Below are 25,782 nucleotides of genomic sequence, written 5' to 3' on the forward strand. Positions count from 1 at the left end.
TTTTGGGTGGCACAGTGGTTCAGTGGTTAGCACTGTCGCTTCACAGCAAGAAGGTTGCTGGTTTGAGTCCTGGCTGGACCAGTTGGCATTTCTGTGTGGAGTTTGCATGTTTTCTCAGTGTTGGCGTGGGTTTCCTGTGGGTTTCTTCTAGGTATGGGATGATAAACAGTTTCAAGGTGTTTTGTGGTTTGAAAAAGTCAAGGTTTTAAAACCGCCAAAGTTTTTGTTATACCGCTCCTAGATTTTTTTTTTAAACATGTTTTTGACAAGTATTTTATTGAGTTTTTTAGGGCAACAGTACGTCCAGCAGAAAAGGAACCTCCACACCAAAAGCTACTGCTCCAAAATACTTAAAATGTTTCTTGATATAAAATATATTGTGTTCAATGGGGGGAAAAGTCATTGTTTATTACCCAGACTTGTAAAAATAACTTATTTTGGAGCAGTAATCATGATACCGTGATATTTTTATCCAAGGTTGCCATACTGTCAGAATCTTATACCGGCCCATGCCTAGTTTCTTCCTACCTTCCTTCCCCACAGTACAAAGACATGTGCTATAGGTGAATGGATTATACTAAATTGACCTTAGTGTATGAGTGTGTGTATGGGTGTTTCCCAGTACTGGGTTGTGGCTGGAAGTGCATCCGCTGCGTAAAACATATGCCAGAATAGTTGATTCTGCTGTGGTGATCTCTGAAATAGAGACTAAGCCGAAGGAAATTAAATAATACTTTTCTGAAATGTCATTATTAAGGAGAAAGTCTGAATGCGCTAATATAAAACCAACTTTACCTCAATCTCAACACAGACACTCATGTAAAAACAGATTAGGACACACTAGCTTAAGTTTTACTAGGTAAAGTTGGTTTTATATTCACACATTCTGACTTTCTCCTTAATAATGACATTTCAGAAACGTATTAATTATATTAGTATTAATTATTATTATTTTATACTACTGACGTTGTTTTCAAGTCATCCTTACATGCTATTCCAAACCGAATATTCAAAGTACCATGGTAAACAATATAGGGAGCATGTCACAAGTTGTCACTGAACGAATTTGCGCATATAAAACCAACTTTACCTCAGTAGACGCACTGCTGCGGTAGTAAACCAGTACTGGATCAGTATTACAGTTCTAGTCTTGATTCTACTTGAGTGTGTTTGGTTCTGGTTCTATTTCAGTCTCAGCTGTGAAACAAACACACCTACGCTCGTGCATGACATTCCTCTCCTCCGCAAGCTCACTTTGCAGACCTGCGGGGATGACAGTGAACACAGAGTCCCAACAAACCATTCCCAAAACTCCCTTTTGCCTTCAGCTCGCTCCACTAACCCACATTGCGAGGAAACCTACAGATCACCCGGGTTACCAACACAACCACTACGCGCTCCATCAAAACCTGCTTATTATAAGCAGCATGAACCAGACATACAAACGCATTCATAAACATGAACACGAACAAAACCCGTTTTACACGCAAACCAATCATCACACGTGCGAGTATTTATGGGCGCATCAAACCTTTACGCACCTTTACGCGCAGCGAAAAACAACATTCCTACACATGTGCCACATTCAGCGCGTTAGTTTAGATTAAGATTAAATATCATTCTTACCGTAAAGTCACCGTAAACACGATCTGGGTTTTTTTTCTCCAAGCGCACGGATGATTATGATTATGGTATCCGCTATTCGGACGCGCCGGGGCGGCTGGAAAAAAACTGACCGCCGCCGCTGGAGGAAACAGAAACAGGAGGATTTGTGTTGATCTGCAGATTTACTCCTCTGTCAGGGGCTCACCCGCTCCTTTTCGGCTTCTCCGGGAGCTCAGAGCCGCCTGGCGACCATCTCTGAAATAATAAAAGCGAGTGCGAGTCTGAGGAAAATCTTATGTTGGTGTTTCCATTGACAAATGCCGAGTTCCTCCTACAGGGGGCGCGCGGTGGCCCACAATTGTGGAAGACCACAGTTAAGATTTGCTTTATAGGAAACATTTACAGATTCAGAAGTATAAATGAACTCTAGCTTTAGTTCTGCTTGATTTGTACATCTAATCTAGTCTCTACTTTGATAAAACGTATCATTTACATCATTTAAAATAAATTATAACTTAAACTAGAGTACATGAGAGTTAGAATGGGAACTTATCACTAATGTAGGCTACATTAGTTATTATTTTCGTTCCCATTCTAACTTTGATTGTAGTTTAGATCTTTTTGCACATTTGTGATACATTTTTTTACTCTAGTTTAAGTTTTAAATTCATTTTCGAGATCTGATTATCTGGTATGTTTCTGTTCACACCTGTTAATCTCTTAGTTTGTTTAGTGTGGACATGGTGTGGACTAAAAATTAAATAATGCATTCTAGTTCTAGTTAGCATCTTGTTTAAATATTTATTTGCTCATTTGTTTGTTGTCGTGTTCTTTTCGTTCCGACTGTCTGTTGTTAATCAAAAGGCCGTGATTGGTCCATCATGATCAGCGCTAATAAAAACAACACGCACCACGTGATCATCAGAGCTTTGACAAAGACAGTTTAATAATGACTCTGAAAATCCTTTATTACTAATTTAGAACTACAACTTAAACTGTAAAAATTGTGTAATTATATTTAAATCCATCATAGACGACTGATAAACCCCGCCCAATTACACACTCGCTCTTTCATGCTCCCCTTCTACACTGCTGTTTCTATTAGTTTTACAGCATCTGTTCAGCACATGAAGGACAAGCAAACACAATTTAATCATTATCAACAACAATCTGAACAAAGGACAGGGTCATTCTGAAAGATTTATAATAGAAATATTTATGAAACGCTAATTAAAACGACTAAAGACATAATTCAGACTAATAGTTAACCTAAGGATTAGTTTTAATGTATTGTATTAATGCAATGTATACTGTTTAAAAAATAAAGGGAACACTTGGAGTTGCATTGTGTTAAGTGTTCCCTTTATTTTTTTGAGCAATACATTAAAACTATCCATCATTATAACTTCACTATAAAGCTATCAGATTAAAATCACACATAAGTGGTGCTACCTGATGGTTAAACTTATTATATTTATACTACTTATTATATATTAACTATATTAAAATAAATATTTAAAATTATTTTGTTAGATTTGACAGTTTTTTACATCATTGTGGTATAATGCAGCTAATAATCAACTCAATCTCTGTGTGTGTGTTTTATGTTTGGGCGTGTTTTAATATCCGTGGAGATATGATAATGGACTTTGGACAGTTTTAGCATCAGAATCTAAATATAGCAGCAAGGAAATGCACTTGTATACAATATTAACAGGATTCTTAGCCATGATGAGTTCTTGATGATCATGTAAATCATTTCGATATTCATAAAATGTGTATAGACTGATCTAAATGCAACATTTGATTTAATAACACATTAACTACAAAGCTAAATGACATAAAAATAGCACTATATCGCATACTACAGTCCTTTTAAACCATTAACTAGTACAGTTCTTAAATGATTCATTTGTGGCAATTATGCTGTGGTGATACAACTATAGCAATATTAATCATTTAAAATTATTAATAGCAAATTACCCAATAGGCTGTAATACTGTTTTCTAGGGTATTACACATAAAATACCACAGTTTACTGTAGTAAAGTGAAAGTATACTACAGTATTTAGTATAGTGTATCAATTTACTATAGCTAATACTATAAAAAGTGTTTGTCGTAAAAATTTGTGTGACAAAAAATACTAATTTGTGGATCTTCTTACTTCCGGGTTCAGCAATACTGCTGTTGTGGCTGGAGGATTCTGGGAAATTTTCTTACCCCTTGGTTTCGAGTGTGGTCCTGAAAAATCTTCGTTCGAAGGGCATTTCACCCCTTCCCCTTAGCCCTACACCTTCAAGCTAAAGAGAATTGGGACAAGGGGAAGGTAAGGGGAAGGGCTAAGGGGTAGAATTGGGATTGGGCCTTCAGAAGTCGCCACAGCGGAATGAACCACCAATTTATCCAGCATATCTTTTCCTTCCAGCCACAACCCAGTACTGGGAAACACCCACACACACACACACACACACACACACACACACACACTATGACCAATTCAGTCTTTGAACTGTGGAGGAAACCAGAGCACCTGGAGAAAACCCACGTGAACATGGGGAGAACATGCAAACTCCACACAGAAATGCCAACTGACCCAGCCGGAACTCGAACCAGCGACCTTCTTGTTGTGAGGTGACAGTGCTAACCATGCCGCCCCAATTTTACAACACAAGATACATTTATAAAAGAGCTATATGATTTATATAGACTTCTTAGCATTGGCCGGGGTCCCCCCTAGGGGCCCTAAGCGGCTGCTTACCTCGATTATTGGTTAATTCCGCCCCTGACCGCTACTGCACTGTAAAAATGCTGGGTCTCACACAATTCCTACATGTTGTCCCAATACAAATCGATTAATTGCTTTAACAAATGTAAGTGGATTGAACAAAAAACAATTAAGTTTTCCCAAAAAACCCTCAAGAATTATGTTAATTCAGCTCATTTTAAATTAGTAGTTTGAACAAGCAGCAAAAAAAGTCATGTTTTGAGTGTGTCGTATTAATTATGAATCATAAACGTTAAACCCAAGGCCGCCTCGTTCACGTGCACTGTGATAAAAGCGTGATTGTAAAATAGCAGGACTGTCAGAAAGCAGGATTTCTCTACCCCAGTGTGAGTGAATAAACCCCACGTCACACTCTTTATGATATTATGAAGTCCAATATAAACGCCATGACAACACGAGCAGCTGTACAGACGATTACTTTATGGCTTTATTGCCCTCCTGGTGATGGAGTTCCATCATAAGCTCATCTGTGATCAGATGTACACACCTTACCTCCAATCCTAGGCCATAACAGGGAAACACTCAATGCTGTTCTCAGGTCAGTGACAAAGTACAACAGATACAACAGCATTTATTACTCTTCCAGCGCCAACCAACACCTCGCCTATTCCCAAGTTCTTCCAGTTTCCAGCCACAACACATCAAGGAGCGACAAAACTAGGAGAAAAAAAGGACATTATTAACAAAATGCCGTCTAGTAAGAAACTGCTGCATTTCTTGTCAAGTGCTTTTCTCTGTGGTGCTGGAGTGGCCGTGTTGGGTTATGGGATGTCGACGAACTGGGCCTCGGCCCGTATGGAATGTGCACCGCTCGACAGTAAAGATTTCAATGGATCCTCCCATCTCGAAATCGGCCTTTTCAATGGCACGGAGTCTAAATTAAAGTGTCCCAGGATTGACAAACTTGGACAAAATGTTCAGGGTGAGCTTCACAAAAAGACTTTGATTCATTTCCTGCATGCTACACTGTAAAAACATCTGTAAGTTAGCATATTTCTGTTTTGTGAATCATGTTTTAATTTTTTCCCTTTTATTTATGCTTTTGAATTGCATTATGGGATGTTGATTTTTCTTCCGACAATTTTTAACCTTGAAAAGCTGGAAAAATAGACTTTTATTAACATTTTTAATAGTTTAAAGTGATATATCGTCTGGCTTGGTGTTGTATATTACACTTTAAAACCTTGTGATAAACTGCTAGTACATTACTTATTTCTCTATATTTATTCATTCATTTCCCTTTGACTTAGTCTCTATTTCAAAGGTCGTCACAGCGGAATGAACCGCCATCTATTCCAGCATATGTTATACACAGTGAATGCCCTTCATGCCACAACCCAGTACTGGGAAACAGCCATTTACACATACACTCGTGCACTCCAGTCAGTTTGGTTTATTCAATTTCCCTATAGCGCATGTTTTTGAACTGAACACCGGAGCACCCTGAAGAAACCCAAGCCAACATGGGGAGAACATGCAAACTCCACACAGAATTGCCAACTGGCCCAGCTGGAACTCGAACCACTGATCATCTTGCTGTGAGCTGACAGTGCTAACCACTGAGCCATTTTGCCACTTTATATTTATCTATATATTATTAATAATGCATTAAATTATTTCAAACTAGTAAAATGTACAACACGAGTTGAAATTTCTACATTAAACGTCGACAGAGCAGAGATCATCCCATAATGCAATTCACAACAGAAAACAAACAGAAAGCACTTGGGAAAAGCAATGTAAACTGTTAATCAACAGATTTTTTTACAGTGTAGGTTATGCATTTTTTACATTCCATAGTCTTATGCTGGGTTGTTTGGATCAAATGTGTGTAAAATATGGACAAACTCAACAGTTTGCATGGGTTTAAAGGGTTAGTTCACCTAAAACTTAATATTCTGTCATCATTTACTCATCCTTTATTTGTTTCAAACTTCTCTGACTTTATTTCTTCTGTTAAGCACAAAAGAAGATATTTCGAAGGAAGCTGAAATACAAAAGACTTCCATAGTGTTTGTTAACAGTTTTCAGCATACTTCAAAATATCTTCCCCTGTGTCCAAACTGTTAAAGAAAGACATAATGGCTTGGAATTACTTGGGTAGAAGTTAATGGTGAGCAAATGTTTATTTTTGGCTTGGGTTTGTCCATATCTTACAACATAAACCCAGTAAAAATGTTAGTTTTTTCTTTCAGATTTTAATATTTCAGTGGTTTTACTTCACAGTTTTATGTTTATTTAAACTGATGCCACTTGATATCTGATATATGTTCTTGTGACACAATGTAACAGTGAAAACCATTTATACTTATTTACATACTCCCTGGGCCGTTTATATCGAAGTTGATATTTAGCCACACCATGTTGGTGTTTTGTAACATGTAATTTTTTTTTAAGGTGGGTCGTTAGCCCAATGCTCAACCCCCATCCTGGAGGCCCAGGACATACACTCAAACACTACGGACAATTTAGCTTACCCAATTCAACTACAGCGCATGTGTTTGGACAGTGGGGAAAAACGGAGCACCCGGAGGAAACCCACGGCATCACTGGGAAAACATGTAAATTCTACACAGAAATGTTAACTGGCCCAAGCGTGGCTCAAACCAGAGACCTTCTTGCTGTGAAGCGACAGTGCTACCCACTGAGCCACCCAAAAAACATTCATACCTACCATTTTTTCATTTGACTGAAATACTGTATGAATGTATCAACACTCTAAAATATCCTGCATAGCCCATCGTTTGGTCAAATACTGACAAACCCAACATTGGGATCATTCTTAAAAACTTAAAAGACACTTTTAAACCTAATAGTTGAGTTTGTCCATATTTGACCCAACATTGGGTTACAACAACTTAGCATTTGTGAAACCGGTAGTAAATATATTATTGTCCTTTATAATACCAATCATTCATTCATTCTCTTTTCGGCTTAGTCCCTTTTATTAATCAGGGGTCGCCACAGCAGAATGAACCGCCAACTTATCCAGCATATGTTTTACACAGCAGATGCCCTTCCAGCCGCAACCCATCTCTGGGAAACACATACACACTCATTCACACACACATACACTACGGACAATTTAGCCTACCCAATTCACTTGCACTGCATGTCTTTGGAGGAAACCGGAGCACCCGGAGGAAACCCACGCGAACGCAGGGAGAACATGCAAACTCCACACAGAAACGCCAACTGACCCAGCCGAGGCTCGAACCAGCGACCTTCTTGCTGTGAGGCAACAGCACTACCTACTGCGCCACTGCGTCGCCTAACACCAATCATATATTTACTGAAAGATATCATCCAAATCATTTAAGCAAAACTATGCAAAATATAATTGTGTTGGGTCGAAAATGATAAAACAGAAGAAATTGTTTAAAACAGAGACCAACAGTAATGTGCTGTGTGATTCACCAGGTTTTAAACTTGAGAATTGACCTTATATGTATCAAAGCTTAAAAATTAATGATGAAAAGTTATAATATACTTTAATATCTGAGTGCAGATGCCATTGGGATTGATATGTTATATATCTAAATACATTCATGTAATTTAAGTATCCAAACAGCATTTGACATTGTGATATTAACACCAAAAACGGTAGCAAATGAAAACTAAAGCACAATTAAAATGACAAACTAGGATGACCTTTGGAATTACCTGGAATTTGAACCACCATTTCATATAAAACATATGCCAGGTTTATGTTCACTCTTAAATACTTGAACAGCAGAACTGTTGTTGGCTTATTCAAATAACACAGAAGAACGTGTGAAGAACTTTAAATATAATATTTAAGCACACTTTATTTTAATGCACAATTCTCATTATTAACAAACCATTAACTGAGTTTAGCTCAATAAACGACCTATTTGCTTCTTATTAATAGTTAGTAAGGTAGTAACTGAGTTTAGCTATTGGGTAGAATTAAGGATGTAGAATAAGAGTTACTTAGTACTTAAGTTTACTAAGTACTAATAAACAGCTAATATCTTAATAATAAGCAGGTAATAAGCAAGTGGTTAATAGCGAGAATTGGTACTTAAACTAATGTTGTCCATTTTTGTGTAATGAAAAGTTTGAGAGGATGTAAACTATTCTTAAAACCACACAAGGCAATGAAGAATCTTCAATTAAAAATTTCCCCCCAATATATTTCTTTCTTTCGCATCAACAGTTTACAGATTCATTTTAATACACATGTAAGCATTTCTTTTCATCCACCCTACATACTGTAATTGTGAGACATTGAGCTGATGTGTAAAATAAATAAAACAAGCTAAGAATCTTTATTTTTAAGACTGGGGTGCGTTTCCCAAACAACGACGTAACTCACGGCTGAACTATCATAGTACGATGCATCATTTGGGTAAAGAATGTAGTGACGAGTGTTTCCCAAGACCCGTAGTTTCTCTGTCGCAGATCCATCGTTTGAACCACGTTAGTTATAACGTAAAACGCCCATAATGACGCTCTAAACGGGGTGGTAACAACTTCTTTAGAGAAGAACCCCATCATTTCTTTGTGCAAATGATATTGTGTACACGCACACGCATTAAAAAAAATCTAATATTAGTTTGGTAAAAACAGGCACTCGCTTTCCATATAATCCTGTGTTTCTTTTACAAATATTATTGAGAATATCCATATTCTATTCTAAATGAACATAAAATCACTTACTAAAGCTAACACTTATTTTAATATCATATATGCGTAAATCATATAAATAAAGAAATAAATAATGAGGCTATTTATTAAGAAATGAAATGTAATTTTTATTAGTAATTAGGAAATGAAAAAAATCCTACTTTAATAATAATAATGATATTAAAATAATGATGATGATGATGATGATGATGATGACGATTATTATTATTGTTATTATTATTATTATTATTATTATTATTATTATTATTATTGTTTATTTTTTATTCTTTGGAAAGTCTATTTTTACAATTTGACACATGTAAACCACTGCAGAAATGTTCTAACCAACAGGCCCATGTCATATACAGTACAAATACTTAATAAATAACCTACTATAAATTAAAAGCATTAGCGGATGCTATGTATTTTTGTTTTCACAAGCTTTGAAGACGTAACATAAATTCCGCTTTTAAATAATAGGTCACCTATAGCTTTCGCCACGAGCCATGGCTGTGTTCAAAATGACATCAACGTTTTCAAAGTGCACTGTAAAGGGAACGCAATTGTAAACATGATCGCTAAAACTGAACTGCAAAAATTTTTTGAAAGCAAACTACACACCTAAGAGTGAATTTAATGTTTTTTTTTTTTTTTTTTAAATCATTCCAAGTTTAAATAAAAAAAGAATGAGTGTTCAAAATGAATAGGGCATATAGGGGGATAACTGGGAATAGAACACAGCCAGGAACTATGTTTCTAACTACAGCTCCAGAGGTGTAGTTGCAAGCATAGAAGTTTGCGACGCAGTTTGCGAATGTTCAATGAAACGAAATGCCAAATCAACAAACTATGTTTGTAACGATACAAATTGTGACCTTAGTTGGCTAACGACTAACGACCCCCCCCCCCCCCCCCCCCCACACACACACACTTTACTTATTAGAATTTTCCAAAAATTTACAAATTTCTCCAACCCAGGCTCATCCTGATTGTGTACCCCTATATACTTTTCTGGAGAGCACCAAATACGTCTTAGGAGCTACGTTTTTTGCAGTTTTTGTTTTTGCAAATCAGCCAGAGGCCATTATGTATGCTTTTTGAGATCTCAAATTTTTCTCTCGAGTGCCATTCGAGCCTGCTGTTCTCACGTAAACCCACCAGAGGCTGCTGTCGACTGACTGACTGACTGACTGACTGACTGACTGACTGACTGACTGACTGACTGACTGACTGACTGACCGACCGATCGACTGACCCACCCTCCCCCTACCCTTAACCCAACCGACAGTGTTTTCTAAAGCAATCCAGATTAGGGGTGGGCGGTACACCGGTGTCATAGTCATCACCGGTGTGACATTGCGCCACGACATGGATTTTCTAATACCGTCAATACCATAATAAATCAATTATGCGCCTTGAACAGCTGCATTTACATCAATAATAGCTAATTCTAAATAATAAGGCATTAAATTTTCTTCAAACGTTCAGTTGTGGTCTGAATACCTGTCCTCATACTACAGGGCTCGAAATTGCAACCATTTTGGTCGCATGAGCGCCTGAAATTCAATCTATGCGCCCTCATAATATATTTGAGAGCATTTGTGCGACTGAATATAATAGTTATAGTGCGACTTGATTTGATTTTCTCTAAAACTTGCTGAAATTGCTCTACCCTGCCGCTGTATTGGTTTATATTAGCTGTCAATCACTCAATGCTTCCCGCTGACAGATGACAGGGAGCGTTTCTTACCGCAGGAAATGCAAATGGCTGAAGAGTGAAAAGTACACAGGTTTGCAAACCTCACCTAAAGTTATAATAATAATAACGACGCAGAGGGCAGCGATCATGACATGAGGTAAATGTTGATCCGCCAGCTGAGATCAATCGAGTGTTTTCGGAGAAGGTGTCCGAATCTTGTTGCATTACATTCACCGCGTGTTCAGCGCAAATGTCCGCTAAATATAAAATCTAATACTGTACACATCATCGCCAAAGAAACTCACCTTTGCTAAGTTTATACTGAAACTACGGCTCATAACAAAGAGCGGTTTTGCGCCGGTGGTCATCACGAGAATCCTGCTCTGTCTGCTCATAAATTGGTGCCGCTTTATTCCACAAACAGAGAAAAATGAAGATCAGCTCATAACGAGACTGAGCATTTACAATGACCCAAACCGAAACCAAAACTTTTAAGGAGTGATAGAAGTGAAGAGATTTTTTTTTTGTCCGTTCTTCCTTGAGATGTATACTATTTTGCTATTTAAAGTAATACCATGATATTATACCGTCACCGTTCAAAAGATAAAAAATACAGTGACATTAATTTTAGGTCATATCGCCCACCCCTAATCCAGATAAAGAAAAGCCCATGCGGCCACCTGATTTTTTTCCACTTTTTCAGATTTTACCACAGTTTTCACCCTGTTATTTTATTTTTTGGATATTTCATCTTTTGTTTTTCTTGCCTGCTTTCTCGAACTGTTTTTCACCTGACTCCAACCCCGTCGTTGCGGTCAACTCTTCTCTGTGTCTTAAGTCCGCCGACAAACTGGTAACAGCAGGAAAGTCATCCATACATAGGTAAGCTGCTAGCATCATACCGCCCCATAGCGTTCGTTTTAAAGATGAAATGCAGCCATACGTACCTCTGGCTGTATAATTCTAGTTCTCTCCAGAAATGCATATGGCGTATGTTTTCAGAATGAGCCTATGCTGAATATCTCCCATTTTAGAATATTAATGTAAATTTTGACATATAGAGAGAGGAGGAAAGTAAACAAAGATCCAAAATGACTGTGACAATTATTGACCCCCAAATATATTAATCCAATGCATATTCTAATAGTCTTTTTCTCTTTTCGGTCTCTTAGTGTTTGATCGTCTGGCCAAATTATCAGGAGCTCCGGTTATTCTGCACGGTCTGGTGGTGATTCTGTTGGCTATGGCTCTTCTGGGGTCTGCGGGCAGTATTCTGGTCACACTGTACAACAGCTTCAGTAACCCATATCAGACCTACATGGGACCAGTTGGGCTTTACGCATGCAGTGGGCTCAGTGGTGAGAAAACACACACTACGCTATTGTCACAATCAAGGATATTTCAATCTCCATTAGCCTACTGTTTTACCTGCATTTGATTAGACGTCCAGAACAAGTGCAGAATCAGAGATATTAATAATCATTGAATGCTTACCTCATTTTTGAGAGCAAAATACAGTCATGTTAATTGGAATTTGCAACAAGGGTAAGCGATTTTCCAAATGTTGATCAACAGAATCTTACTTGTGTGTGCTGTGCTTAATACATTTCTGCACAACATCTTTAACTTATTATTACACAGCTAATCGTTATAATTACACAATTTTGGTAGTGGTATGTTATTCCCAGTTAACAACCGATAAATAATGCAGGCTTATCCGGGAACTTGAAATCACCATTGACCATCAGTGAATATGTTCAAATTTACAGTATATACTTACACATCCTGATTACACAATATCTGTAAATTACCTGTTTTCTGTATTTTTTTATGCTTTTGAATTGCTTTATGGGATCTTAAACATTGCTCCAACAACTTTTGATGTTGAAAAGTTTGTAAAAGTGACTTTTCTTGTCATTTTTAATAGATTGAAGTGATATATAGTCTGTACTGGTGTTTCACGTCGCAAAAACCTGGTAAATAAACAGTTTTTCTTAAATAAGCCTACAATATTTTGTTTCAAACTACTAAAATGTTAATAAAAGTCGATTTGCTCAAAGAATTCTCAACATTAAAAGTTGCAAAACATGCAAATGTCAACCTCCACATGGAAAAAATAATAGCGAAATACTTTATATGTTTTTTTTTGTGTAGGCTTGTATTCTACAGTACTGTAAAATAGTCAAAAAATCTCTGTCAGTGTTTTTAAACAATTATATTTGATTTACCAAAGTCATACAAGTGGCAATTTCACATCTGTCATATCCATAACAGAGAGACGTCACATCCACAACCAAGCTTTTTCCTCATGAATGCCAAAATGTAAAATAAAATGTAAAAAATCAATCATTATTGTTCTATAGAGAGCCGACTCTTATCATTTGATTAGAATTATTTCTTTTGGGTTGTGCAGTTACATTCACAGAATTTGTACAAAGTGTTTTGTATCCATAACTCTGTGGTTAGGTGTTTTAGCAAATATAACAGATGTTAACATATACACTCACCGGCCACTTTATTAGGTACACCCTACTAGTACCGGGTTGGACCCTCTTTTGCCTTCAGAACTGCCTTAATCCTTCGTGGCATAGATTCAACAAGGTACTAGAAATATTCCTCAGATATTTTGCTCCATATTGACATGATAGCATCACGCAGTTGTTGCAGATTTGTCATCTGCACATCCATGATGCGAATCTCCCGTTCCACTACATCCCAAAGGTGCTCTATTGGATTGAGCTCTGGTGACTGTGGAGGCCATGTTCAAAAAAACAGTCTGAGATGATTCACGCTTTATGACATGGGACGTTATCCTGCTGGAAGTAACCATCAGAAGATGGGTACAATGTGGTCATGAAGGGATGGACATGTTCATTAACAATACTCAGGTAGGCTGTGGTGTTGACACGATGCTCAATTGGTACTAATGGGTCTAAAGTGTGCCAAGAAAATATTCGCCACACCATCACACCACCACCTCCAGACTGAACCGTTGATACAATGCAGGATGGATCCATGCTTTCATGCTTTTGACGCCAAATTCTGACCCGACCATTCGAATGTTGCAGCAGAAATCAAGACTCATCAGACCAGGCAACCTATTTCTTCTATTGTGCAATTTTCTTGAGCCTGTGTGAATTGCAGCCTCAGTTTCCTGTTCTTAGCTGACAGGAGTGGCACCCGGTGTGGTCTTCTGCTGCTGTAGCCCATCTGCCTCAAGGTTGGACGTGTTGTGTGTTAAGAGAAGCTCTTCTGCAGACCTCTGCTGTAACGAGTGGTTAAATGAGTTACTGTTGCCCTTCTATCAGCTGGAATCATTCTGGTCATTCTCCTCTGACCTCCTGAATCAACAAGGCATTTGCGCCCACAGAACTGCCGCTCACTGGATATTTCATCTTTTTCAGACTATTCTCTGTAAACCCTAGAGATGGTTGTGTGTGGAAATCCCAGTAGATCAGCAGTTTCTAAAATACTCAGACCAGACCTTCTGGCACCAACAACCATGCTCCCGTTCAGTCACTTAAATCACTTTCCTTCCTCATTCTGATCTTGACAATGTCTATATGTCTTAATGCCATGTTGCTGCCATAAGATTGGCTGATTAGAAATTTGCATTAACGAGCAGTTAGACAGGTATACCTAATAAAGTAGGCATTACAAAAACGAAAGTGTACTTTCTCTGTGAATTTATCTTTTACGTTTTTACTGCAAATGTCACATGCATTACACAGGAATTGCTCAACTGTTAATTAACAGTAGTATTTTTTACAGTATATTGTTGCTCTTTTAAAAGTTTACTTCAAGTTTATTTCAAATTGCAGGTTTAAATCACAATGAACCTGTTTTATTGATCTTTGTTTACCTCTCTATGTTCTCCAGTATGTGCATCCACCCTGTCGCTGATTTTCTACGTGTCAAACGCATTTCTGGGCGAGATGTTTGAGACTCTGGTAAAAGCCGACGAGGCCAACGTACAGCTACAGAAAAACGAAATTACCTTGCAGTTGGGTTTCTATCTTCTGATCCCGTACATCTGTGTAAACCTGCTGGCCATCCTTGTGGTCTATCTGTACGTCAACGCCATGTACACACGCCGCAAAGAGCAGGAGAAACCAACAGAGGATGCACCCATAGACATCATGCTCTTCTAAAGTCAGAAAACACCACAGATTAGTTAACCCGGATGTTGATTTTCAGACTGGAGCTGAAATGAGTCCATTATTCTCAAACTGTAACATTAATATGAAATTGCAAAACTGAACTTTGTTTATAACCAAAAAATTGTATTTGTTAAATAGACTATTACCAGTGTTTCCCAACCCTGTTCCTAAAGGCACACCAACAGTATACATTTTCAACCTCTCCCTGTTCAAACACACCTGAATTAACACATCAGAACAGAAGAGACTCATTCATTCATTCATTTTCTTTTAACTTAGTTCCTTATTTATCAGGGGTCGCCACATGAACCGCCTAGAAAAGACTCCAAAACCTGAAATGAACGGGTCAGATAAGGAAAACATCCAAAATATGTACTGTTGGTGTGCCTTTAGGAACTGGGTTGGGAAACACTGGATTATACATATACCATGAAGCCCATTTGAAGTATTTGGACATGGCATTGCACTACAAAAGAGGGTCTTTTAATAAAATAGGTGCACCTGTTGTGCATTTTAAAGGGATAGTTCACGCAAAAATTAAAATTTACAGTGAGTGTTTTACTATAAAATATGTATTCATGCTGTGCATCTTAAAGGGATAGTTCAGGCAAAAGTTAATTTACTTACACTGTAAAAAAAAAATGCTGGGTTCCATATTATCCCTTCATGTCATTCCAACACAAAATTGATTGAGTTAACTTATTGGTTTTTATAAATTTAAGTTGATCGAACATAAAACTATTAAGCTCTGCCCCCCCCAAAAAGCCTCAAGAACTGCACTGTAAAAATGCTAAGTTCCAGATAATTCCTTCAAGTTGTCCCAACCCAAATCGATTAAGTTAACTGTATCTTGTTTACAAATTTAAGTGGACGGAACTAGAGTTGTCACGATATGGGAATTCGGTACCAATTGACACTGAAGTTTTAAAAACGTCCATTTCCTGATAACATTTGAGCACGTTCTTAAAGACCAATGATTTGCCATTGTGTTCTTGTGCTCAACAGAAATGACTGTGATTGGCTGTGAAGGTCATCACTTCACCGAACTCACCGCTGTTTACTGAGTGTAAAATACAGGGACACTGGAGCATTTTAAAGCTGTGAAGATCAGTCGATTCATCAGCGGATCACTCGTATGTCAGCTTATAGACAAAAAACAGCTGATCTTTGTGGCCTTAAAACTCTCCAGTGACCCTGTATCTGTGTTTACACTCAGTAAACAGCGGTGAGTTCGGTGAACTGATGAACTTCACGACCAATCACAGTCATTTCTGTTGAGCATGTGAACACAATGGCAAATAAGCGCTGTTTAAGAGCTCAAGTGCTCTAATGTTGGCGGGATATGAACGTTTTTAAAAGGTCATCAGTTCACCGAACTCACCGCTGTTTACTGAGTGTAAAATACAGGGACACTGGAGCATTTTAAAGCTGTGAAGATCAGTCAACTCATCAGCGGATCGCTCGTATGTCAGCTTATTGACAAAAAACAGCTGATCTTTGTGGCCTTAAAACTCTCCGGTGAACTGATGACCTTCAAGACCAATCACTGTCATTTTTGTTGAGCATGTGAACACAATGGCAAATCAGCGCTGAAAAGAGCTCAAGTGCTCAAATGTTAGCGGGATATGAACGTTTTTAAAACTTCAGTATCGATTGGTACCGAATTCCAGTTTCGTGACAACACAAGACTGAACTGAAAAAAATTATGTTGTCCCAAAAAAAACTTAAGAATTGTGTTGTTTCAACTTCAACTCACTTATTTAAACAAGTAGTTTGAAAAAGCAGCAAAAAAACCAACAACAACATTTGAGTTTAGTATTGGCTCACCCTCATTTGTTTTCAAACCTTTATTCGCTTCTTTTATTATTAATATATTTTGAAAACCAAAAGTAACCACTGGCTTCCACAGTATTTGTTTTCTTCAAAATAACTTATTTTATTGTTTCTAATAAGTCATAAAGGTTTGAAACAAGTTATGACAGACTTTTTTATTGGCATTTCACAAGACCACCAAGAGTAGTACACGGGAAAAAAATGAAGACTCCTTGGATTTACCATTTTTTTAAGGTAAGTGGATGTGAACAATTTATTAGGGTTGAATTTAAACAAACAAATTAAGTTGAACATCAAAACAAATATTTGTTTGTTTAAATTCAACCCATATCAATTGATTGCAACAATTATGCAGGAATATTTTTTTTCAGTCTATTTTATACAGATTAAGAAAACTTACAGACTGTCTTAGTTTTCTTATTCACCCACTATCCCCTCAAAATAAAACAAAATAAAATTAATTCATTAAAAACAAAAAGTGTTGCATGCAAAACTGTTGCAAACAATTTATTTGAGTTGAATTTAAACAAACAAATTAAATTTAATATGTTCAACTTAATTTCTTTGTTTAAATTCAGCCCAAATAAATTGTTTACAACCACTTAACGTAAAAAAATTGAGTAAATGCAAGGAATCATCTTTGAATATTTTTTTTCAGCGTATCCTTTGAAAATGTCAAAAATAAAACAATTGTTTTATTAGCAAGTTTACAATTAAAAGAGTAAATACGAGTAGAAAGAGAAATAGATGAAAATATACCCTTTAAGGAGTCAACATTTCCACTTTTCAGTAATTTACTGTGTATTCGAGCTGATATCAACAGAACAGGGTAAGCCTCTGATATAGTATAGAAATGTCATTTCTGAGTGAACTATCCCTTTAAACAGGGTGCGAATTATAGGGGGGTATGGGAGGGGGGGGATATCGACCCCCCCTAATTAACTCTTAAACCCCCTTAAGGACATCAAAACAAGATGTATGGGGGGGGGGGTGGTTCAGCCCTTTAATAGTAAGAAATGGCTTTCTCTGATCTATATCTTAAATATTAATAATTAAAAATGTATAATATAAATATACATTTGATCTTCTCTAAAACAGTTCATAACATTGAGATTGCATAACGGACCAATCAATGCTAGGAAAAATATCATTCAACAGCCTGAAACTGGCATTTCTAGAGCACAGAAAGACATCTTAAGTATTCACAAAACACGTTTCTTGTAAAAAAGTAGTTTATATCTGCATGTAGCCTAAAAAAAAGAAAAATTAGACACATAATTTGCATATTTTAACCTACAGTAACCTCTAAAATAGTCACTAAATATTCCTGAAAACACGGTAAACGTATACATTTTCTGAATAAATTAGATGTAATTTAAATACATTCATAAATCTGATTCACTCAAGCATGTATTACCAAACTACTAACAAAAAAGTTCACCCTCCCAAACGTCAATGTATTATTCGCACACTGCCTTTAAAAATGCTAATCCACCTAACGCACACGTTTTGAGTGTCCAGATATTTGATTCTCATGGGCTAGCGCGTGTATTTTCTTGCACTCGTTTTCAAGAAGGATAACATCAAAATATTGTACAAAACATGTTTTATAAATATCATTTTACTGTCTTTTTCTAATAAGAATGTGATATCTTTGTATGATGTGAAACTGCTTAAGGAACGTGAGGCAAGTTTTATATATTGTATTGGACGCATATTTTAAAATTTGTTATGCTTATATTTATCTGTTTATTGATAAGATGCTATTAGTAACATCTAATTGTCAGTACATTATACTTCCGCTGTTCAATATACTGTATATATTACTGTAATTATTACACTGATTAAAATACTCTGAGTAATGAGAATCTTGTGTTCAGTTTTTTCAGACTTTAATATTTAATGTCTGTTAGCTAATCATTGCTCACTCAGAGGTTATGCATTTTAAAGGGCATTGAAAAATGGGCTGATAAAATCAAATGGCTCACTATATTGCACTGATGGATTGTTATATAACAGATTATATCCTATTACAGGAACGCCAGGTCATTGTGAGTCACAGTATGACGTAATGTCCCGCAATCACTGCATCAACTCAACCTTGACCCTTGGACTTTTGTGAATATGATCGTATATTATTTTGGTAAGAGCTGCAGGGTGTGATCTGGGATTCAGCCAGCAGAGGGCGACATTATCTCAGAAAAGATTACTTAAACTCAGATAAACAAACACTTGTTTTTGTGCTGCTGTAAAAATGGAGTTGTAGAATATTCACTGATTTAAATCATTCGTAATGTTAAGGATGAACAATGGGATACACAATTGTTCCATCAATTAAACGATGCACATCAAAGCATGCTTTAAAGGCATAATTCACTCTGTCGTCGACGTCCTACTGATTCTTAAATTGTTTTATAGTGTGAGTCTATGAAATCAGATATTTTGAAAAGAAGATATTTTGAAGAATGTTGAAAACCTGTATACATTAACTTCCATAGTAAGAAAAACAAAGAAGTCAGTGGTTATAGGTTTCATTTAATTATTCATTTTCTTTCGGCTTAGTCCATTTATTTATCTGGGGTCGCCACAGCAAAATGAACCTCCAACTTATCCAGCATATGTTTTGTGCAGCGGATGCCCTTCCAGCTGCAACCCACCTCGAAATACCCATACACACTCATATTCACACACATACACTTCGGCCAATTTAGCCTACCCAATTCACCTATAGTGCATGTGTTTGGACTGTGGGGGAAAACGAAGCACCCGGAGGAAACCCTCACAAACACGGGAGAACATGCAAACTCCAAACAGAAACGCCAACTGACCCAGCCGGCAAACCCAGCCGAGACTTAAACCAGGGTCATTCAGGGTTTTAGGTTTCAACATTTATCAAAATATTGTTTTGTGTGTGTGTGTGTGTGTGTTTAGCAGGTCAAAAAAGCTCACACTGGGTTGGAACAAGTGAAGTGTGAGTAAATGATGACCGAATTTTAATTTTCAGGTCTCCCTTTAAAAAGCAGATGACTTTAGTTCTGAGATATTTCATCTAACACAGTGTTTCCCAACCCTGTTCCTGAAGGCACACCAACAGTACACATTTTCCACCTCTCCCTAATCAAACACACCTGAATCAACTTATCATAACATCAAAAGAGACTCTAATACCTGAAGTTAATGGGTCAGAAAAGGGAGACATCCAAAATATGTACTGTTGGTGTGCCTCCAGGAACAGGGTTGGGAAACACTGATCTAACAGATAGATATAATGGCACTATTTCACAAATATTTGATAAAAAAGTGTCTTCATTTATACTTGACGATATAGTTTTGGTCCTCGAAAATTATTAACAGAATTTCTCCCAGTAATGACAAGAAGATCATGTCACTCATTTAATAATTTCACCCCAAAATGATTTTAAAAATTGCAGAAAATTTATTCAAATTAAAAGTGTTTTGTTTTTGTTTTTTTCCCCTGAAATGTTTGTTTATTTATTTTTTAATCTTCACAAATAGCATGTAAAGGATACATTTTAATGTTTGGTTAATATTGCAAAACTAAGAAAATGCTTAAAATGTTTTAAATGTTCAACTAATAATAATATTAATAATAATAATAATAATAATAATAATAATAATAATAATAATAATAATAATAATAATAATAATATTATTAATAATAATAATAATATTAATATTAATATTAATATTAATATTAATATTAATATTAATATTAATATTAATATTAATATTAATAATAATAATAATAAAATAATTTAAAAAACACATTTTTAAAACCTAATTTCTCTTTTCTCCATTGACAGTTTGTGGTTGTGTTGAAAACATAAGAAGATATTTTGTAGATTGTTGGAAACCTGTAACCATTGACTTCCATAGTTAAATAAACAAATATCAATCAATGGTTACATGTTTCCAACCCAAAATATCTGGTGGGTTTCGCGTGTGTGTGTGTGTGTGTGTGTGTGCGTGTGTGTGTTTGACAGTACAAAAATCCTCAAACTGGGTTGAATCAGATCAAAATTACTGAATAAGTTTTTTTTTTGGGTGAACTATCACTTTAAGAAAGCAGATCAAGTTTAGTTCTGGGATATTTCATCTAACTAGATTGATATAATGGCAATTAATAAATACTGTAATAAAAAATCCTGGTTGCCTTTCATTTTCAAGTTGAATTAAATTAACCTTATGAGTCTTTTGAAGTTAAATTCTATTAAACTGAACAGCTTAAAACACTTAAAACAGCTCGCACAACTTATAAAATTAAGTTAGAACATGATTAACTTAGTTTAATAAGTTACAATGAACTAAACACATATGCCGTCATGACTAATTGATCATGCAATTTCTACAGTGTATAAAACAAATGTAAATGTCGTAAGCTATTCTGCACTGTTTCTCAGATCTCTGCCACTGTTCTCAAAAGTTACAAAAAAAATGTATGCTAGTAATGTAAAAACATCATATCACCCATTTATTTCACCCCAAAAATGATAAAAAATTACAGAAAATTAATTAAAACAATTAACAATTCAAAACTAGATTAAAGACTTATCTGTTCAGTAAAGCATACACTTAGTGCACCACTTAGGGGGCTTCCGCACAGGTTCTGCATCTTGTTGATATACACTGTGAACATCAGCTACGCTAATTATTTTCTTTATTCTCCATTTCCACCTGGGGATACTCTTCCCGAGGCCCTCAGACTATGCAGAGTCACTGATTCGATCCAAGACCAACGACGAGATGATCCCAAGGTTTCCATATCCTGGACCAGGCCGTATCCTGAGCAGCTACTGTGATGGTCATGGAAGAGTGGAGAACATGAGACTGATTCCTGTGACGCTCCAGAGACAGACGAGTCTTCGCTGAGGCCAGCTTCCAGCCTCCGCCACTGAGACTGCAGCTCTGCACAAGACGTTTGGCCAGCGGAGAAATTAAAATGGTCGTGCCCTACTGAGCCTGGTTTCTCTCAAGGTTTTTTTTCTTCACTTCCGCCATTAGTGAAGTTTTTTTTCCCTCTCCGCTGTCACCACTGGCTCGCATGGTTCGGGATCTGTAGAGCTGCGCATCGTTGGATTTGCTCTTCAATATTTGGACTCTCAGTAGTGATTATTAAACCACACTGAACTGAGCTCAACTGAACTGAACTTAAACACTACAAACTGAACTACACTGTTCCTATTTACTGTGACCTTTTATGTGAAGCTGCTTTGACACAATCTACATTGTATAAGCGCTATACAAATAAAGGGGAATTGAATTGAATTGAATTAAAAGTTTTTAGTATTTTCCCCCTGAAGTTATTATTCATAGGGGGACAATTCCTTTTAAAATCAGAAGAAGCTTAGTTGAATGTTTATCTAACTAGATATAGTAGCAACTAATTCATGAACATTAGATAAATATAAATGTCCTCATTTATACTTGACTGCATAGTTTTGGTTCTCAGAACTTTGTAATTCTGCTAACGTTTTCCCAGATTCTCTTCCATTAATTCAGAGCAAAAGTGTTTTTTTTTTCCTAAAATGTTTTTTCCCAATAATGTAAAGGATAAATTGTAATTAAAAATTACAGAAAATTAATTAAAAGTGGTTTTTTTTCAGTTTTTTCTGTCTTTTTATCTTCAAAAACAGCATTCCATAATGTATGCAAAAGGATAATCTGGAGTGTTTGGTTAACATTTGCAAAGCTAAGAATATGCTTAAAATGTTTTGAATGTTTAAAAACATAACAATAATTCAATCATTTAGAATAAATTACATTTTTAAAATATATTTTCTCTTTTCTCCAATCTCCACCATTTCTGTTATATGAAAGAATGTAAACAAATGCACAGACAGTAATGAACCTATATTTCCAACTCATATGCAGCTATTGAAAGTCAAATATGTAAAGTCTACCTGCAGGAATTCTGACCAAATCTCCTAATGTTTAGAAATCTGAGCTGACGCCACAGACAAACTCAACCTGGCTCTGAACTCAACCTGATTCAACACGTATATTCACCCCGGACCAACACACACACGCTCTCAATCAAAGCTTTAAATGTGAAGATATCGACTGACACGTCAACCACCATAAGCATTCATTCTGTTCATAATCCTGAAACTCTGGGAGACTCAAAAAAGCACATTTAACATCGAAGATTAAATCATCTATTCAAACAGAACTGATGACTACATGACATATCGACTGGGATGTGTTCAGTTCATACGCAGTATCCTTAAAACATCCAGTTTATTCATTCATTCATCTCCCTTCAGCTTAGTCGCTTATTTATCATTTCACCACAGCAGAATGAACCGCCAACTATTCCGGCATATGTTTTACATAGCTTCCAGTCGCAACCCAACACTGAGAAACACCAATACACACTCACATTCACACACACTCATACACTACGCCCAATTTAGTTCATCCAATTCACCTATAGCAAATGTGTTTGGACTGTGGGGGAAACCAGAGCACCCAGAGGAAACCCACGTCAACACATGGAGAACATGCAAACTCCACACAGAAATGCCAAGACGTCCAGTCTGGACTCAAACCAGCGACCTTCTTGCCGTGAGGTGACTGTGCTAACCACTGTGCCACCAGGGTTATCCAGTATACTGAAAATACATTTTCACATTCAACTTTTATTATTAATAATTGAAAGGAAAAAATTGTTTCCAAACATTAGAGTTAATTTTATACTATACATACAGCATTGGTCTAAGTGTGAACCAATTATGAATTTTTTTTATTTGAATTCTGAATAATTAATTCATTTACTTATTTTCTTTTCGGCTTAGTCCTTTTACTAATCTGGGGTCGCCACTGCGGAATGAACCGCCAACTTATCCAGCACATGTTTTACGCAGCTGATGCTCTTCCAGCTGCAACCCAGTACTGGGAAATTGTGAATAATATTAAACATTTTTAAATATGTTGTAATTTGGAGTTAATTGAATCATGAAGTGCCTTTTCATATTTTCAAATATTTTCAACTTCAGTACAGTATATAGACAACTGCACAATATTATGATTTATAAATATTATAATTTATTTATTCATTTTCTTTTCATTGTCTCTGGACTGTGGGGGAAACCGAAGCACCAGGAGGAAACCCACGCGAACGCAGGGAGAACGTGCAAACTCCATACAGAAACGCCAACTGACCCAGCAGAGGCTCGAACCAGTGACCTTCTTGCTGTGAGGCGACAGCACTACCTACTGCGCCACTGCGTCGCCATTATAATATATAATTCTATTATTATTAAGACATGTTCATATAATTTAGAGAAGTCTGAAGGAATTATGTTTTTAATTTTATTTGATTTTATAAAAGTCTCTAATATAATAATTTTAACAATATTTTAATTTGGGATTAATTGAATCACTGCAATGAAGTGCATTTTAAAAAGTACAGTATCTACATATAAAACTGTTCTTTCAAACGGCAAAATTGTTTCATTCATTTTTTTTTTTCGGCTTAGTCCCTTTATTAATCTGTTGTCGCCACAGCAGAATGAACCACCAACTTATCCAGCACATGTTTTACGCAGAGTATGCTCTTCCAGCTGCAACCCATCACTGGTAAACATCCATACACACTCATTCTCAAACACAAACACACACACACACACACACGCACACACACACACACTCACCTATACCACATGTTTTTGGACTTGTGGGTTAAACCAGAGCACTCGGAGAAAACCCACGTGAACACGGGGAGAGCATGCAAACTCCACACAGAAATGCCAACTGACCCAATTTCAAAATGTTTCAAATATGCTGATTTGATGCCTAATTATTATTGGCATATTAGAATCATATCTAAATGAATCATTTGATTTGTTACAAATGAATCAAAAACATTAATTTGTTGAGCATTATAGTTTTATTTCAGTAGCTTTTCATTGTGTAACCCTCAACTAGTAATTGTGATCTGATATTTTAGCCTTTTAAAGGGATCGTTTATCCACAAACTGAAAACGTTATAATTATTTACTCAACATTCACTTGTCAAAAACCTGTTTGACTTATTTCCTTCTTCTCAACACAAAAGAAGATATTTAGAAAAATGTTAGAAACCTGTAACCATTGACTTCCATTGTATGTTTTTTTCACTATGGAAGTCAACGGTTACAGGTTTCATCATTCAAATATGCTGATTTGATGCTCAATTATTATTGGCATATTAGAATCATATCTAAATTAATCGTTTTATTTATGTATTACAAACGAAATAAAATAACATTAACTATTTGTTAAGCAGAAAAATGTTTACACAAAAATAAGATATTTAGAAAAATGCTAGAAACCTGTAACCACTGACTTCCATAGTATTTATATGTCCTAATATGGAAGTCAATGGTTACAGGTTTCTAACATTTTTCTAAATATCTTCTTTATGTGTTGAACAAAAAACTGAGTCTCATTAAGATATGAGGATGAGTAAATATTGAGTACATCTTTAATTTCTGGGTGAACTATCCCTTCAAGTCATCAAAGTAAACAGTGTACTGAATAGAATTAAAAGGATAGAGATCTGAAAGCGGGCGTCCTCTGAGGCTCTTTGTGGGGATTATGGGGACGTTCACGCGTGACGTTTCTTCAATGGGAGTCTCTCGGAGGCGTTTGGTATGCAAACACAGTGACTTACATCAGGGCTGCAGGATTATCTCCGCTCCTTTATTCTCCAGCGCTGCTGTGTGTCTCTGCCAGTCACTGACTCCTGCAGCGGGTCACTCAGAGGGGGACGGAGGATTAGAGGAACACCCTCTGAAGAGCTGAAACACAACTCCCTGAACACCACTGTCACAGACATCACACACACCTGAGCATGCAGAGAAAACACACACACACACACACACACACACACACACACACACACGCGCACACACACACACACACACACACACACACACACACACACACACACACACACATAAAATACAACCGAGCATGCAGGAAACACACACACACACACACACACACACACACATAAAATACAACCGAGCATGCAGGAAACACACAC

General features: G+C 36.5%; 1 protein-coding gene across 1 annotated transcript; it reads left to right on the forward strand.

Moving 5' to 3' along the window:
• Positions 1 to 4,989: 4,989 nt before the first annotated feature.
• On the forward strand, positions 4,990 to 17,216 carry LOC130238526 (clarin-3). Its single transcript, XM_056469579.1, has 3 exons — positions 4,990 to 5,313; positions 11,913 to 12,098; positions 14,620 to 17,216. Exons 1-3 carry the CDS (start codon positions 5,079 to 5,081, stop codon positions 14,889 to 14,891), a joined length of 693 nt encoding a protein of 230 aa, XP_056325554.1. The 5' UTR covers positions 4,990 to 5,078; the 3' UTR covers positions 14,892 to 17,216.
• The last annotated feature ends 8,566 nt before the right edge of the window (positions 17,217 to 25,782 follow it).

Source organism: Danio aesculapii, chromosome 12, assembly GCF_903798145.1.
Source record: "Danio aesculapii chromosome 12, fDanAes4.1, whole genome shotgun sequence".
In the NCBI taxonomy this organism is placed as follows: Eukaryota; Metazoa; Chordata; class Actinopteri; order Cypriniformes; family Danionidae; genus Danio; species Danio aesculapii.